The 18,140-nt window shown below is 41.8% G+C and overlaps 1 protein-coding gene across 1 annotated transcript in view; it reads left to right on the top strand.

Annotated features, from left to right (window-relative positions):
• The window catches only part of LOC144799547 (hydroperoxide isomerase ALOXE3-like), a 220,495-nt gene that overhangs the window by 35,060 nt on the left and 167,295 nt on the right, over window positions 1-18,140 (top strand). Inside the window, exons 2-3 of the mRNA XM_078670914.1 lie at window positions 8,174-8,378; window positions 11,417-11,501. Of these exons, the coding sequence (XP_078527040.1) occupies window positions 8,174-8,378; window positions 11,417-11,501 (290 nt within the window). The remainder of the gene's footprint in view (window positions 1-8,173; window positions 8,379-11,416; window positions 11,502-18,140) is intronic.

Raw genomic sequence — 18,140 nt, 5'->3', positions numbered from 1 at the left:
TTGCTCACGCGGGTCATCTTGGGATTGACAAGACAAAGGAATATTTTAGATTACAATTTTGGTGGACTGGAATGGACTTAGAAGTTGAAGGATAGTTTGTGAGTGTGTAGAATGTTGTGCAAGTGATAAGATTTTGAAAACCAAACAAATTCCCATGGTGTGGAGAAAATTACCAAATTATCCTTGGTGGTGGTGGACGTGTTGCTGGTGGTGGATGTGGTGGTGGTGGTGGTGGCCATGGTGGTGCACTACATGGAGTGAGTGACACCCCTTGTCTTATTGTTGTACTTGATTTATACTCCAGGTGGATTGAGGTTGGTGCAGTTAGAGACATTTCTACTAAATGTATTATTACATTTTTGGAAGAAATTTTTAAAAGGGAAAGTTTTCCCACCAGCATTCTCTCAGACAATGTTCCACAATTCTGTTCCACTGAATTGTTAAGCTTTCTAAGTGACTGTGGCATTGTTCAAAAAAGAAGTGCAATTTATCATCCTGAAACCAACGGTGCTGTAGAAAGAGTTAATAAAACTTTAAAGGAAAGTATACAACTAGCAAGGGCTAATGGACTGAATTGGAAGGATGTTCTTCAAGACAGGATTACAGCTTATCGTATGACTCCACATATGACTACAGAAAACTCTCCCTTGGAACTTTTCAAGGGTAGAGTTCCTAATTCTAAACTATGTCCGGGTTGGATGAACTTAAATAAAGGTATAGTTGACAACAACATAGGTGATTGGAGAAGTAGAGAGGAGAACAAACAGATCAAAAGAAAATCGTATTTTGATAGCAGAAAATATGCTCAGTTTAACAATGTTAAAATAGGAAATCTTGTTAAAATTAGAACTTCTGTTGGTCGTCAACCATGGTCTAAATTCTCATGGAGTAGATGTATAATTAAATTGTTTAATAATGCTGTTAAGACTGATGATGGCAGAATTTGGAATAAAAACTGAGTAGTTGTAGGTAATCCTAATTCTCTCTCTAATAAGAGTCATGGAGTAGACAAATAATCTTTTTCCTCTTCAACTAATTTGATTCCTTTTCAAAATAGGCCTACAGATGCTTTGACAAATGTACAAGAAAGGAGTCAGAGAGTACGTAGACTTCCTGCTTACTTGAAAGACTATGTATAACTATGTATTATGGCCCAGATGTAGGTAATTTTATTTTACCGATTCATAAATACCGAATTTTACCGATTCGGTATTTATGAATCCGTAAAATAGAAGGGGGGAGATTTAGGTAAATTCGGTAATTGAATTACCGAATCTGTAAAAATCGGTATTTACCGAATCGGTAAATACCGATTCGGTAATGCCCATTGATTCCTATTGGCCTTGAAGCCCATAGGAATCAATGGGTATTACCGAATCAGTATTTATCGATTCGGTAAATACCGATTTTTGCAAGGGTGCAGGGGGTGTCACTTTGACACCCTCTAGCACCCCGAATACAGGCATGTGTGCCATGTGGCACACAGACATGCTAAGGGCATGTCTGTCTGTCACATGGCATAGGTGTGCATGCACACATGTGCATGCACACCTGGATTCGGTATTTTATCACCCAATTGAATTGGGTGGTAAAATACCGATTCGGTAAGGCCTTTGGGACTCAGAAGAGTCCCACCTACATTTGGATTTACCGAATCGGTAAAATTACCGATTCGGTATTTTACAGAATCTGTAAATTTACCAATTCGGTAAATTTACAGATTCTGTAAAATAAATGCACCTACATGCCATTTCTTAAATACCGGTCGGTAACGGCCGAAATCGGCCATTACCGACTGTTATTTAGGCTCCTACATCTGGCCCTTTATGTTTTCTTTTTATTTAGTCTTTCTTTTTATTCAAATCTTTTATTGTTGTAAAAGAGGGGGATGTGTGACATTGTATTATTTATATATTTATTGTATTCATTCTCCCATACTTAACAATATAAGAATCTTTCTGCCCTTCCATTCCATGTGGAATGTTAGTCCTTTAGAATGCGTGGATTAATTCCATGTTCTGTTTCTGGCAGTTGGACTCAAGCAGTTGATGGATGAGGTGAATAAACCCATCGTGTGACTTACCTTACTTGTTCCTGCGTCTTTCTTAATAAGGAGGACACCACAGAGTGCATGTTTATTAATGCACAAACTGCAATTTTTAGTAATACTAATTGTATCAAAATATTTTAAATAAAGCATTTTTAAAACAACCATAAACATGTCTTTGAGTATTTTTGTAACTTTCTTCAGGCTTCAAAATACAACTATAGAACCAACCACAAGCGGTCCCTGCACTGCAGCTGAAGAGAAAACAGCTTTATCTTGGAGTGCTTTAAAAATTATGGTAACCTCTCCGGTGGTCATTATTTCAGCATCCAGGAAACTTACACTGATATTTTTAATGTTGCTGAAGGCTGCGGTGCCCCCCCCCCCCCCCCCGACATCCAAAATATTTTAAGAAATGCTTGTTGATGCCCCTGCCCCTTCTAGGGCAGCACCAGGATTACAGAAATATAAATAAAAACACCCATAGGGCATTATGGGCCTCTCCTTGTGGTGAACAGTGAATAATAAATGATTTGTGAATAATAAATTAATTTGTATTTATTTTTCTTGGATGTACTAGTCCCACCCAGAACCATCATACTTTATGTAAACATTGGGACAGCTGCGGGCGCCCGAAGGACCCCATGGCCCCTGCGGGTTCCACAACCAAAATCCATCCTGAGTACCGTTGTGAGCCGACCATTATGATTTGTACCGTGGTGTAGTGCTAGATGCACTCCTATGTTTTGAAACCCTGTGATGACCTTTGACTACCATTGTTTTAATTTACTTTTGGTGTTTTACTTAAACCTAACTTGAATGTACAAAATCATTTCTCCTGCATGTGCCTTTTTCCTTGAAGGTGTCTTTCACGTAATCTTGTAGTATTAAAGTGGGAGAACTTTCACAGAGTAGAACAGCCTTGCCAGGAATAAAATGTGCGGGATGTGCATTTGAAAGCATGAAAGAGAGAGAGGTGTGGAATGTACTTCTTGGTCTCAAAATGTAGTGTTATAAGCAGTGGTGCTCAAATGTGCATTATGTTGTACATTGGGAGAGGAAGTGTGCTGTGCTATAGGCAGTGGCGCACAAATGTGCATTGTGTTGCACATTGGGAAGTATTATGAACTATTGGCTTTGACATGCCCTCATGTCATCTTGAATTCTGAGTCTGTCTTGCTTGAGCTTTTTGTGCGCACAGGCAGGCCGCCAGATTACTCAAGTTGTTTAGGTTATTCACGTTCAAGGTTGTTTTGTTTTCTGTGGTTTCAGAGATTGTTGAATGTACTGCCGGAGACTTTTGTAACATTATGCAAGCTATAGCAAACTGCAATGTCCCGGGGCTGGGCACCCCGGGATATTGCTGTTTGCGTTTTGAATGCGTTGTAATCGCTTGATAAGCTTGGTCAGGGCTCCCGCGTAGAGGGCGTTTCCGTAGTCGAGTCTGCTGCTGACGAGGGCCTGGGTGACCGTCTGTCTTGTATCTGTCGGGATCCATCTGTAGATCTTGCGGAGCATGCGGAGGGTGTTGAAGCAGGAGGAGGAGACGGCGTTGACCTGCTTGGTCATTGAGAGCTTTGAGTCGAGGATGATTCCCAGGTTGCGTGCTTGGTCTGTGGGTTTCGGGGCTGCCCCCAGTGCCGTCGGCCACCAGGAGTCATCCCAGGCTGAAGGGTTGGAGCCGAGGATGAGGACCTCCGACTTGTCCGAGTTTAGCTTCAGACGGCTGGTCTTCATCCAGTCGGCAATGGCCTTCATTCCTTCGTGGAGGATGGCTTTGGCGGTGATGGGGTCCTTGGTGAGGGAGAGGATCAGCTGAGTGTCGTCGGCGTAGGAGATTATGTTGCGGTCGTGCTGTCGGGCTACGTGTGCGAGCGGGGCCATGTAAATGTTGAACAGCGTTGGGCTGAGGGGGGTACGCCGCAGATGATCTCGGAGGCTTTGGAACGGAATGGGGGAGGCGGACGCTCTGGGTTCTGCCGGAGAGGAAGGAGGTGGTCCAATCCAGAGCCTTGTCTCGGATCTCTGTGGCGTGGAGGCATGCGCGTAGTGTTTGGTGGCAGGCGGTATCGAAGGGGGCAGAGAGGTCTAGGAGGATGAGTGCTGCGGTCTCGCCATTGTCCAGCAGGGTCCTGATGTTGTCGGTGGCGGCGATGAGGGCAGTCTCATGCTGTGGCCTTGATGGTACACATTGCTTATTTTAAAAATGACTCCATCATCTACTTCCAAAATATTGATTTCATCCAAGTGATTATTATTCTCATTAGGAGATATGTAATTGATATGTTGATTGGAATAGATGTTTCTTTCATGAACTGTAGAACAAATTTGATTTCACCCGTTTCATGATTTATTGCTGATTTCATTTTTCATGTGTTCACCTTTTTAACTCAATCTATATTATCTATATATATATATATATTTATATATATATATATATATATATATATCTACGAGCTCTGATCTATCACAACTAGTTGCCCAGATTGAGTCAGAGTCAACAGTACAGGCAGTCTGCATGGACACTGGGATCAATAGAGTAACGATTGCGACACCCTTTAAACCAAAATCCACTTTCTGCCCCCTCATGTTGAAAGATAACATCGATCTATTCCAGGATAAAATCACCTTGGAACTAAAAAAACTTTTTTTGAAACAAACAAAAGAAGGTAGCAAAAAACACTATCGAGACGCAGCATACCACCAACTGATTAAAAAACTTCAGAGCAATACCAACATCATTATCCGTCAATCGGATAAGGGCGGCAATGTGGTGCTGTGGCCCAGGAAACTCTACATGGAAGAAGCTTTGGGCCAACTACAAGATAGAGACTGCTACAAGAGAGTCAACATGGTCGAAGTAAAACAGGCATGGAATATGATTTATGGTAAACTTATGTCGTGGCGCGGCCTTGGTCTCCTGTCCATGGAAGAATACAAGTTCCTTAGAACGTTGAACCCTGTCATGCCGGTGGCATACTTCATCCCCAAGGTACACAAGAACAGCAGCAAGCCACCAGGGCGGCCCATTATATCGGCACGCAATGGCATTCTGGAGAACGTGAGTAGATATGTGGACTTCTTTCTCCAAGACTTTGTTAAACAACTGCCATCTTTCATATTGGACACTGGTGATCTTTTGCATAAATTGAGGGATGTTGTATGGAAACCAGGGTATATGCTGATCACATTGGGTGTTTCCTCCCTGTATACTTCAATCCATCACAGGGAGGGACTCAATGCAGTAGCACATTTTTTGGGCAATAGACCATCTTGTCTAAATGACCATACAATGATGGTACTCGAAATGATTGAGCTTTGTCTTAGCAACAATTTCTTCTTGTTTTCCACGCAGGTCTTCCAACAAATGAGAGGGGTGGCTATGGGGGCCTGCTTTTCTCCCAGTTATGTCTGTCTCCATATGGGCTACTGGGAGGGGCAGGTCCACCCACCTCTGTTCACACAAATACTGGCTACCAAAGTCGTCAAGTGGCTCCGCTATATTGACGACTTGCTTATAATCTGGAATGGTAATGAGGAGGAAGCTCTGGTATTTGTTAATGACCTCAACAATAACTCTCTCAATCTGGGCTTCACTAGCCATATGAGTTGTTCCTCCATTTGTTTTTTGGACGTGGAGATTAACGTTCATAACTTAGAATTGCGCACCAGACTTTTTAGAAAGCCAACTGCGGGGAATGCTGTGCTCCATGCGTCCAGTCATCATCCTGCACCTCTAAATACAGCATCCCATATGGTGAGATGCTGCGTATTAGAAGGATCTGTAGCTCAGACTTGGATTGCAGACTAGCCCAGAATGACTGTAAAGCCAGGTTTCTTAGGCGGGGTTACCGGTTAGAGGTCTTAGACAGCGCCATGTGCCGAGCCAATGCCATGGGAGCTGTGTCCCCAACAACTTCGCCAGCACTTAAATCCTCCCCAATGCTGGATGAAACCAGGTTGATCTTGACCTATAGCAGACAACACCAGGCTATTAGGAGAATAGTGCGAAACAATTGGTCGCTGATAGCAAGTGATCAAATTTTAGGAGAACAACTACGCACCCCTCCTAATATCACTTTCAGGAAGGCAAGATCCATGCGCGACAGTTTGGTCTGTAGCAGCCCTGAAATTAGAACATCTGGTGATTGGCTAGCTGGCAGTAAGGGTTTCATCAGGTGCGCTACGTGTAACGCTTGTAAGAATGGTATCAGCAGAAGCGAATACTTGATCCCATTCAATGATCAACCGGTGCAAATTCAAACAAAGTTAACGTGCAAAACAGAGTACGCAGTGTATGTGCTGGAGTGTCCTTGTGGTCTCCGATACATAGGCAGCACAAAGCTGCCTGTACACAAAAGGATACTTCAGCACCATAGAGCCATCAACAACGGCGACACTGCGTACCCTGTAGCAAGACATTTCGAGGAGGCTCACAACAAAAATCCAGAGGGGTTAAAATACTTTGTAATCGATACAGTTCCTCCTTTAAGGAGAGGGGGTGACCGTGAGGCACTTCTGCGCAAGCTAGAAACTAGACATATTTTACTGTTCGATTGCAAGATCCCCAACGGCATGAATGCCAGTTAAGATATGTACACCTATTTATAAGTATTTTCCTGCTGCTGCTAACTATATTTGAGTATATGTTCTGCATTTATGTCAAGCTGCTACTCTTCCTATCAATGAATTGATCTTTTTATCAATTTTTTCTAATTAGTTTATCATGAAATCAATTGTGACACTTTTTAAAAGTATTTTTTAACACTGTTTTTTTTTCTAATGTGACTAAAGTTTTGCATACTAGTTACTTGACTTGTTTTGCTATTTTGCACATAGGATGTTAGCCTAGATGGGCTTCGATGACCCCTTAGTGATAACAATCATTTTTTGGTCAACATGGGCAAAGGGTTCAGGGGGACTATTAATAGTGATTATAAACAGTTTAATCTTGTAATTTATCTTTTGCATGGTTTTAGCTGTTTTTACTTGCGTATCCAGAAATTGTTTTTACATGTTGTACATGTTTTTACATCCTGTCATTTTTTTATTTTACGGTGATACAGTGAGATTGCATCTGAACTGCCCCAGTATGACAATGCATTTGAGCAGTCAATGTACACCAAATGTATTTTACAGTTATTACTATTTGTGTGTACCTACAATCTCATGTTATGTTGTATCAAAAATATATTTGTTGGGGTTTGTGCAATAATATGGAGGGTACTATACGTAGTCTTTCCTTGATGTTCATACAAAAACATTAGCACGCTAGCACTTTAAAAGGGTCACCTTACCTGCTTAACGCTTGTCATGTGATCAAGGCCCTTTGTGGGCTGAAACGCGTTATGGTCGGTGTGGTGTTTGGGCTTCAATAAAAATATTGCACCTGCATTGGATTCGTCTCGTCTATTGCCAAGATTGCAGTTAAGACGTTTTTCTGCCTCATATATATATATATATATATATATATAAGTATTTTTTAATTTTCAAAAGATATCTCCATGTGTTATGCTTTATATATTCATTTACCGACTTTGTCGAATGACATATTGGGTGTCTGTTCTGATTAGACTCACCCCTAAAGTAGTTCCAATATAAATAACGACATAACTTTTTCTAAAACAGTCCCTTCTAGGCATCTTTACCTGCCATTATTTTAAAATAGTCAGGAGTGTAAAATGGTGTGCTCCATTTTAAAACTAAATAAACCCTAGCGTCCCTTAACCAAAACAGCTTTCAAATGTGTTTAGAAATACACCATCATCTGACTTAAAATACTCTCTTTTTACAGTGATGGGTTTTTTCAGTTTACCACTTTTTAGATGTAAATGGAATTTCTGGTTGAGTAATCAGACATCACTTGTTTTGCAGAAGATATTTAGGTCATTTGTAATCTGCAAAATATGTTGCACTTTTTCTAAATGTTAGCTATTAGCAAGAATGTAAAAAATAAAGCCCTTGGTATGCTAATTGATTTATTGTCTGTTGAAACATAAGAACAGTGGAATCAAGAAACTGAGAATTGTCTTTTTTGAAGATATTTAAATGTTTTGGTCAAAGGTCTGGTACATCTAAATGGAAAACTGTACAGTAAATAATGCTCCTGTTTCTTTTGCTCTTCAGACTGATAAGTACCACATCCATGAAAAACAGGACTTGGGGGATATTGAGCTCATCCGCCTTCACAAGGAGCCCTTTTCCTTCTTCCCTGAGGACAGCTGGTTCTGCAACAAAGTCAATGTGGAATCTCCTGCAGGAAAGATCTACCATTTCCCCTGCTACCGCTGGATCGAGGGGTACATCACAATAGAGATCCCAGAAGGCACAGGTAGGTCACTGCTTAAATTAGACCATAGTATCCCAAAATTGCCAAACCTGATGTCTTACTGATAACTTGAAACTTTTTCTGTTTTGGATTTCCTAGTTTGTGTTAGATTCTTATCGGGAAATGAAATAAAATCAAAATCTGTTGACAAAGAATCACAACATAAAAACATATCAAGTAACAGCAAACAGGCACAAAAATAGTTACACATAAAGAGCTCCTTTAAGAAAAACACACAAGTAGTAGCGGGTCTACAATTATAGAACTAAAAAGTCATGGGAAACATGCAGTGAACAGAATTTGTTTTAAAGGAAAGGTAAATATATATAAGCTCCCAAACAATGACATTTTCAACAATTGTGGTTAGATTTGTTTGAAAAGTTCTAATGTTCACCTGACAACAGCATAGCACAGTGAGCCTTGAGGCATCTCCTGATGGGAATTAAAATGCTACTGTTTCAATTATCGTTTGCTCTGCAGTGTGGTATGAACTAGTGGTATTTGTGAAGTTCTCAGACTTTCAACTTGTTTAAAAATAAAATCTTGTCTGGTTTGAAAAACTCAACGCTCTAAAGGGGCAGCAGGGACAATTTCAATAGCCCTTTGTGACAGCAAATCCCTGGCCCCTGCCCTGCAGGCACAGTATCTCTCCCTGATAACCTCGCTCCCTTCTGCCATCACCCAGGGTTGCTTGACAGCCTCCCCCCCCCCCACCATCGTTACTTCCCCACACCTCGGGCATGTTTTATGGGTAAAGATTTGACACAGAAGTCATCTAGTTTTTTTCTTAAATGCATAAGTGAACATATATTCGCTTTCTATATGCTAAAAAACAAATATACTCAGAAAACCAACAAATGGCTTGAATTCCCAAGTCTCAGAAGCTCAAGAGATCTCTATTTGGAAACTTGGCCTTTAATTACTTAAGCTCCTTCAAAATGAAATAGGATGTATGGTATGTAATGCAATCTAGGAATTTTACTTCCAAACAAATATAGTCTTGAAGTGACCCTTTAACTCCTGTGAACATATGGAACAGGTTTGCTGTCTGAGCTCTGTTCTTTTTAATATGGACATGAATAACTCAGTTATCAACCTGGAGAAAGCATCAGATCGAAGACCACTTCTACCAGGCAAAAGATAACCTTGCTGCTCTATTGTTATTTTTTAGTGCCCGTCACCTACAGATGAAGGCTTCCAATTAAACCCAGACAACCATGAAAAGTACTGCAGTGTGTTGTCCCTAAAATCAAATGTATAATCATTCAGAATAAAAGAGTATGCAACAAACATTTTATTTCAAAGATGAGCTCCAGATGTATGCCACAAATTCTTACCTTGCGATAGTTGTCTCTGGCTGAGCTTTGGACTTGTCCCATTAAGAGCCATTGTACTCAATAATACATCTAATTCACTGATAAATGAATCTGGAAATTCCTAGACCAAAATATTATAATGAAGTTACTTTTTAAATAATAATCTACCTATGACTGGGTGTAACTGAGTGCCTGATCAATAGGTAATGAAATAGAAGGGCAGAAAGTTTTGAAGAACAACCACGGAAGTTGCAAAAATGATATGCTCTTAAAATCAAAAAACTTTTTCTCAAAAAACCCATAATGGGTCAGATGAATTACAAAATGTTCTTGTGGCTGAAATGGGAAGATTGAAAGCTGAAATGAGCTTTGAAGCCCTCCCTGGGATAAAGTTTGAGAATGTTAATAAATATTTTACTTTTCAAATTGTAAAAGCAAACATTCAGGTCCTTCTGTGAGTGGTGGGTGGTTGCAAATTAGCTGGTAATTTTCTGAATACATGCATTAATTGGAGCAAGTGCCAGGCAGCAATGGTCTCTGCCTAGCTACAGTTCTGATGTATATAAGGGATGAGCAGGGCTGAGAACTCTAATCTAGGATTCAGCCACACTTAAGACAGTCCAGCTCCAACTAATTCTTCAAGAACCTTCACACAGAGCCCAGTAGTGTGCAAAGCAGCATAGAACTTTGCTAAAGAATTGCTATAATCTTAAAGATGCAATGGGAAATGAGGGAGTGCACAACAGTACAACACATTTTATAAGGGAAAATAGGAAGTTAGAATTCAATCGGATAGGGGTTGCCGGCATGACACATTCTTTGAAAACATCCCCTGATCTGGGAGAAGGTTGCTGAATCATAAGTGCTTGGGTTCAGATCTCAAATTATGGATTATGGTATTTCAAATTCTGGCCACCTGCACAGCCAAAAACCTGTCCCCATATTTCATGCTCCTGAATGATCATTAATGAATCAGGAGGGTGGATGATGATCAGCGATTTGTGGCTGGGGAAAAGTGTGGGCCAGTTCCTGTAGGTGTCCTAAGAATTTGAAGGAGTTGGCGTTATGGACTGCAGAGAACCTTTGATTTGATCCTGAATTCCACCGGGAGGACCTGATGATGTCTTCATGATTGTGGAAGTTCATGCACAGTCTGACTACCTGGGCATGTAGTGTGGCGATAGATTACTGATAGGGACTAGTAAAGTTGATGTTGCAGTACTCCCAATGTGCTGTGACCAGGGCTCTTGTCAACTCCATCCTATGGTCAGTTTGAAGTACTGGAAGAATTTTTTGAAGTAAGGAATTTGGGGATTGATACCCCAGTCCAGTGTGTTGCTTTTGAATGGAGGTGACAGAATCAGTCGGTGTGGGGGGTTTGTGGGGATTTCAGAGGGTTGTAGGAGGGACACATTTCCAGAGTCAAAGGTATCCTCTGGTTCCTAGCTTTCTGCCATCTTCCTTGGACATTATAGAAGGGAAATGCACCACAACCTGTCCTTGGATGATTCAAATGTGTTGCTAATGAACCCTGTCATTCTCTACCTGGGTCAGATTAACCTCAGCTGTATCAGTTCGTCTTTCTTGCCTTCCATCCTTAAAACAATAAAAATCCGTTATTTAGCTCCAAGATACGCATCGCTGTGAACGTGTGCTTTTCAAATACACCTTATGTTATGTTATGTTATGAACATCAATATTCTCTTTTTTTCCTTTTTTGAGCAGCTAGGCTGGCCTCAGCAGAAATTCACAGCCCCCGCCTCCTAAAGCAGAGACATAATGAACTGAAAGAGAGACAGCAGACATACAAGTGAGTAATTCTATGTTATGTGAACTTACAGAGCACTAAAACCATAGCAACTGGGATGCAACAAGCCTCACACTTTGTAGTTTATAGGAAGAACTTGCCTTCCTAAGAGGACAGAATAATACTTTCAGCACCTTAATGATGGCAATTTATGCAGAAAAATCTATTAACATAAGTACATTATAATTTAGCAAATAGAGAGAGAGGATGTTTTGAGGAGGGCGTCTTCTCTTGAGTCAACAACGTTATTCTATGGTATTGAGCAGTTTTCTTCATGGGTAATCTGAATCACTGCATAACAGGTACTCAGGAGGCTTAAACTCACTTCTGTGAGAGAGTCAGCCTCTCCCTCCCTTCCTTTACTCCATTACTGTGCCTACTGATCAATGTCTGTAGAGCTTCATGATGGCTACGCTTAGTAGAGAAATGAGCAGCAATGCAGTCATACAAATACGCATACTGGGGTGATGGTGCAGATACCACACCGCGTTACCACACCTTGGGCACCCACTTACACCTTTCCTCTTTGAGAACCTTCTCCAAAATGCACCCTCGGGTCCTTGCCTCAGCCCAGCCTGAAGACGCTCTTTGGCTCCACCTGGCCGTCCCCGGTGAGACACTTTTGCTGGCACTCAACTGGTCCTGAGTGCAATGGGGAAGTGTCAGAGTGTGGGGATGGGTAAAATAAGTGGCCGAAAAGGACAACATGTTCTGTAACTAATTTGCTGGGTTTTCACCTCTAGGGGGCTGCATACAAAATCACACACCCACACACGCCCACACACACACAAGCACACACGCCCACACACACACACACACCTTAAATGAAACATCAATGCAAGGTAAAGTAATCAGTGATAAATGCGCTCTTCTCTGTAATGAAATGTCATTTTGTTAATATCATCACTGCAGATGTTTGTGTGTTTGTAAGAGAAACACAAGTGAATCCTGGTTAGTACAGTGAGGAACAGAGGCTTGTATATGTCTAGTGCTATGAGGTTCCAACCTGCGACTAAGAACGCACTGTGAATATACAGAACATTCATTTAAAGTTGTTTTATACAGAGTAAAAGGTAAGCGTCGCTGGAACTGTCACGTATTTGGCATTAACATGTCACCTATAAGTGCACTGAAATCATGGAAATGTTTCATGTAACAAATCTGAAAACATGTCAGCAATGCCTAATATTTGTAGCTAACTTGATAATCAGATATTAGTACAAAGATCTATTCAGTCATTCATACCAGAAATGTATGTGAAATGAAAATTAATATTTGCTCTTTCGTTCTTTGTTTTTGACCTTTACGTCATTTTTAGGTGGAAGTATATGACTGGAAAAGGATTGGAAATTATATACCAGAGAACAGGTCACGTTATTCTGCTTATTGTTTGTTCCTGATACATTCCAATGCTTTTTTTTAGTTCAAGCACTAACTTGGAGAGTTTGCTTACCTTCTGTAGTGTTTGCAGTGCTGAGACACTGAGTGGAAGTTCAAATTCCCTCTCAATATATCCCTGCAGGCAGAGCCTTTACTTCATATGAGTTGGCAGCAAAGATCCTGCACTGGAAGTACAGTTCATAACTGCCTCCCATTACTGGGGATACCTGAGGTGTCTCTCTGACCTCGTAGTGTGTTCCACATATTATGCATGGATAAAGAATGGAAAAATTGCATGAGGTCAAGTCTTGTGCAGTGCAAATTAGGCAACATACACACCTCTCAAAATGTGGGCCTTCACAAAGTGTATAACAGGAGCCAGGCAAGCATCTGTGACCCCTTCTGTAATACAAAAGTGTTCCGGGGCACATACCTTTGACATCAAGTGCACATATGCAACACAGCATCTGATGACTGTTGCCCAATATATTCATGTGCCATACTGTAAAATCAATTAAGCAACAAGTTAGACTCATGTGAACTTTTTTAGGGAATGGTGACGGAGTGCAGCAACCTGACACAGAAGAAATATTCACTATATATCTTTTCTGGACATTGCACTATGTATAGAGATATTAGAAATGTTATTTGGCAGTTTTGATTTAGAGTCCTGGGTAGTTCTCAAGGTGATAAACTTACACAAAATACAAGTGAAAACTAGTGCAAAACATGGTAATAGGTAAATGTGTGTCACAGTCTGTTGGTTCTCTTACATGGGTATCTGTGATACAACTATTGATAGCATGTAATTAAGGGACTGATTTATATATTGGCGCAGAGGGTACTCCATCGCAACAGTGACAGAGTTCCCTCCACACCAATATAGTGGTGCACCCATCACATTTACATGCAGGTGGAGCTTAGGGTGAATCACAGTGGAGAATACTGTGTCCCTACTGTGATTAATCCCGTCAAATAGCCCTGGGGAGTAAGGGTCATCAGAGAAATGGCTACATGTCCACCCATTGTTTACTGTTTCTTACTGCCAGGCAAAACCTGGTGGTAAGGAACAGATAAATCATTATAATGCTCCCCCCGCCATTGGAGAAGACCCCTATGGCGAGGTGAGTATAATATTTTTTCTGTTAAAAAAGAAAATCTTCTATCAGGAATTTCTTTTTGAAAAGAAAAATGAACTACTCTATGCCACATGTTTGCATCTTGCTGATGCAGCTTCATAGCAGAGAGTAAAATGCATTGACAGGAATTGCTGTCAAGGTGGTTTCTGACAATGCTTTGATAAATGACTGCCTGCCTGGTGGTCATTTTTAAATCTGGTGAGAGGTCCTTCCACCAGGGCAACAGAGTAATTTACCCTATTGCCCTATTGGATCATGGGCCATCCACCAGGATTTATATTAGACCCTTATTGTCCACAGTAGTCACTCTACCGTCATGTTATGATACGCCTGTACCATAGGTTTTTCCACTCTTCAAAAACAAAAACAGATAAATCTTATCCTAGCAGTTGTCCTGAAAGTTTTTTGCCAATGTGCCTGACTGAAGCTTTGTCCACACTAATAAGCACACTAATAAGAGTTATGTCTGTGTAGCAGGGCTACACCGGATTAAGGAAAGCCCCTTGTGTACTCATCTCTGTGGCTGGCATCAAACTCTGTTTTAATTTTCTGGTTGATGCATGTTGAATTTTTCACCTGATGAGTATCATTAATGGTCCAGAGTCCCAACTCATTTGGGCATTCTGTTCCATTCTTGGCTACATTTCTGACTGTATATACAGTAGTTACATCACCTCACCCGAAAACAAACAAATTAAAATGTAACCTTTTGAATAAAACTCTCATTCAAATTGTTAAACTGTATGCAAGTCAAGTCAAAATACCTTTATTCGGTTCCAAGAAGAAACCATAAACGTTTAAAAGCCAACATTACAAATTAGTATTCCCCATGACCTCTTTACATAACAGCATAAGAACTATTAAAAACAAATTCATAAAATTCAATCATATAATCTATAGTACAAAGCACAAGAACATTATAAATTAGTATCTCTGTCGCCTCTTTACATAGCAGCGAGGTAACTATTAAAATAAATTCATAAAATTCAATTATATAAATCCATAGTACAAAGCGCATGCCACTACAGCAAATCATGACCCCCATCCTACAATGAAAAACCAAAGGTGGTGATGGACGGAGCGTTGACAATACAAACACTCACCCCCAGTCAACTGATCTGGGTTTAATCCATCACCGTTCTTTAGCCCACTCCGCCACCCCAGTTCAGACATGGCCATATGCAAATCAGTCTGACCCTGTGCCTCATGGGAACAGTCCAGCCCGAGCTGCCAAGCCATGTCTTCCCTGGATCGGAATAAAGCTTCCCAGGACCGGTTTCTGGCATTACAGCCATCTTCAGCTGGGCTTGCTTGACTCCAGTGGCAAAGTGAGCAAGGGACTCACGTCTGAGCATACCCTGCCAACTTAGGGCGAACAAAGAAAAACCAAAGGTGGTGATGGACGGAGCGTTGACAATACAAACACTCACCCCCTAGTCAACTGATCTGGGTTTAATCCATCGCCGTTCTTTAGCTCACTCCGCCACCCCAGTTCAGACATGGCCATATGCAAATCAGTCTGACCCTGTGCCTCATGTGGTCTGATCTATATGAAGCTAGTCTTTCCTCTAACCAGACTAAGTTCTGGGAAGTTGTTAAATGGGGCAGAAATCCAGACTCACAGTCCCCAGTTAATCATGTCTCGGTGGAAGCATGGGTGGACTTTTTCTCGTCCCAGTTTAAAGACCCGTAATATGAACTTTGTGACGCCCCGGTGACCTGGGTCCCATCGCATACATCTCTCTGTCATCCTTTGGTGTTTACGAATGATGACACAGAGTCTGCACTCCGGTCGGTTCAAGCAGGGAAAGCACCCGGGATGGATTGTATCCCTGCTGATCTATTTAAATCTGACCCCCAACTCTGGGTTCCTTATATCACTCAGGTTGCCAATGCTATTGCCAAGGGAGCAAGGATCCCAGAGTCCTGCAAAGGAGCGGAAATTCTTCCCATTTTCAAAAAGGGGGATCGATCGGTCCCTAGTAACTACCGCCCCATAAGTCTCATAGATTCCCTGCAGAAAATTGTCGCCAGGATAGTTCTTGCCAGGGTACAAGGGTGGATGGAGATGGAGAGTATTCTCTCACCATTACAGGCTGGATTCAGATCAGGCACCAGCACCATCGACCAGGTCTTCCGATTTGTCTTGATATACTGAAAGGTGGTGCTGTTGGGCGGAGGGACCATCTATGCCGCCTTTGTGGACCTCAAGTCCGCCTTCGATCTTGTGCCCAGGGCAAAATTGTAGGCTGTCCTAGGTAAGCTAAGACTGCCGTCCGAACTCCTTGAAATCCTGGTAAGCCTGCATGAGGGCAATTTTGCTAAGGTGAGGTGGGGAGACAGGGGCAGGTAACGGACAGTTTCCCCGTCACGAGGGGTGTCCGCCAAGGGTGCGTTTTGGCACCTACCCGTTTCTTATTATTTATTAATCAGGTGGTGAAATTTTTCGCAGACACTCCAACTGACGCACCCATATTGGGTGGGACTAAGTTCCCATTGCTCATCTTTGCAGATGATACATTAATCCTCTCTAAGACACGTAGTGGTCTCCAAAAGGCGATTAATAGATTTGAGGATTTTTGTAAACTAAATGATCTGCAAATAAATGTGAGCAAGACCAAATGTATGGTTTTAACCAAAAACCGTCCTACTAAAAGCTATGTTAGCATGAATGGAGTCGCCCTTGAACAAGTGGATGTTATGACCTATCTTGTAGTGATTTTAGACTATCGCCTACGTTGGAACCCACAGGTTGATGCTCTCCACTTAAGATCTGTACGCCTAATGGGCTGCCTAATCCAGGAGCAAAGAATGTCTTTGACTAAAAGGGTTCTGCCAGCACTAAATATATATGAAGCAAAAATTAGCTCTGCAATTTTGTATGGGCCGACCTATGGGGTTATATGGACCTAACCCCCTTAGTAAGAGCTCAAAATAATTTTTTCGTAAACTGGTAGGCTTACCCCAATCCACACCAATTAAACCCCTTTTGTTGGATATGGGTTGTAAGCCGATAAATGAGATGGCACGGTACCGGCTCGTAGCATTGTGGAGACGGATCTGGACGTCGCCGGATCTAAGTCTCTTTGCTAACGAACTAGCGGAAGTGAGATCAATTATGGGTTCTGGCAATATCCCATGGCTCCGGGAGGTGAAATTAATCCTGGAAAGTATGGGACTTAGCCAATTGTGGGCAAACCCAGGTTCTACTGTGTTTCCCTCGAAAAAAGAATTTAAAATGCTCTTCTGGGCTTCTGTTAGAATTCAATTTGTTGCACTGTCGGATGCTACCACCTTAACTGGCCGATTCCTGGTGCACACATTGGACGCCCTACTCGAGAATTATTGGGATGTTATTACCAGGAGCCTGGACAAAAAATTATACCATCAGTTTAGAGTGGGGTCTTTACCAGTGAGGTCCTTTACCAAGAAATGGGATGGTTATACAACTGAGTATTGTCCCTGGTGTAATGACCATAAGGAGAGTGTGGGTGCGGTCTGGAACCGATGTGGGTCAAATCGCTTCTGGGAGTTCACTATGTCGCCGTCGAAGAAATACCCATAGGATTTGGATTTGTTAATAGTAAGACCAGATATGACATGGAAGGTTTCAAAGATGTCAGGTATAGGGGTGAGACTGCCAGTCATGTCTTTTATGTATAGTATGATATCATCAGAGTAAGCTGATACGACGTGCGTTACTCTGTTACGCGTTATGCACCGTGGTGCAGCGAAGACACGGAGCCTGTGTAATAAGGGCTCTAACGCCAGTATAAAGAGCAAAGGTGACAATGGGCATCCCTGCCGCGTCCCTCTGGCTATCGTGAATTGTCCTGAAATGCATCTGTTAGGGCGTACACGCGCCGTTGGGTTTAGGTATAGTAAACCCACCCATGCTAAATATTGAGGCGGTATTCCAAAGCGCGCCAGTGCAGCAAACATATAATCCCAGCGTAGGGAGTCAAAAGCCTGTTTTAGGTCTTGGTAAATGCATCCTTCTGTACTACCCTGCACATCAGCATTTAGCATTATCTGGTTCAATCTCCTGAGATTGAGCACCGTGCTCCTCCCCGGTACGAAACCACATTGGTCTGTGTGTATAAGTGTCGGAATATATTGATTG

The sequence above is a fragment of the Lissotriton helveticus genome, chromosome 12 (genome assembly GCF_964261635.1).
Source record: "Lissotriton helveticus chromosome 12, aLisHel1.1, whole genome shotgun sequence".
Lineage (NCBI taxonomy): Eukaryota > Metazoa > Chordata > Amphibia > Caudata > Salamandridae > Lissotriton > Lissotriton helveticus.
The sequence above is the reverse complement of the archived record's forward strand: the minus strand, read 5'-3'. Positions and strand labels throughout refer to the sequence as shown.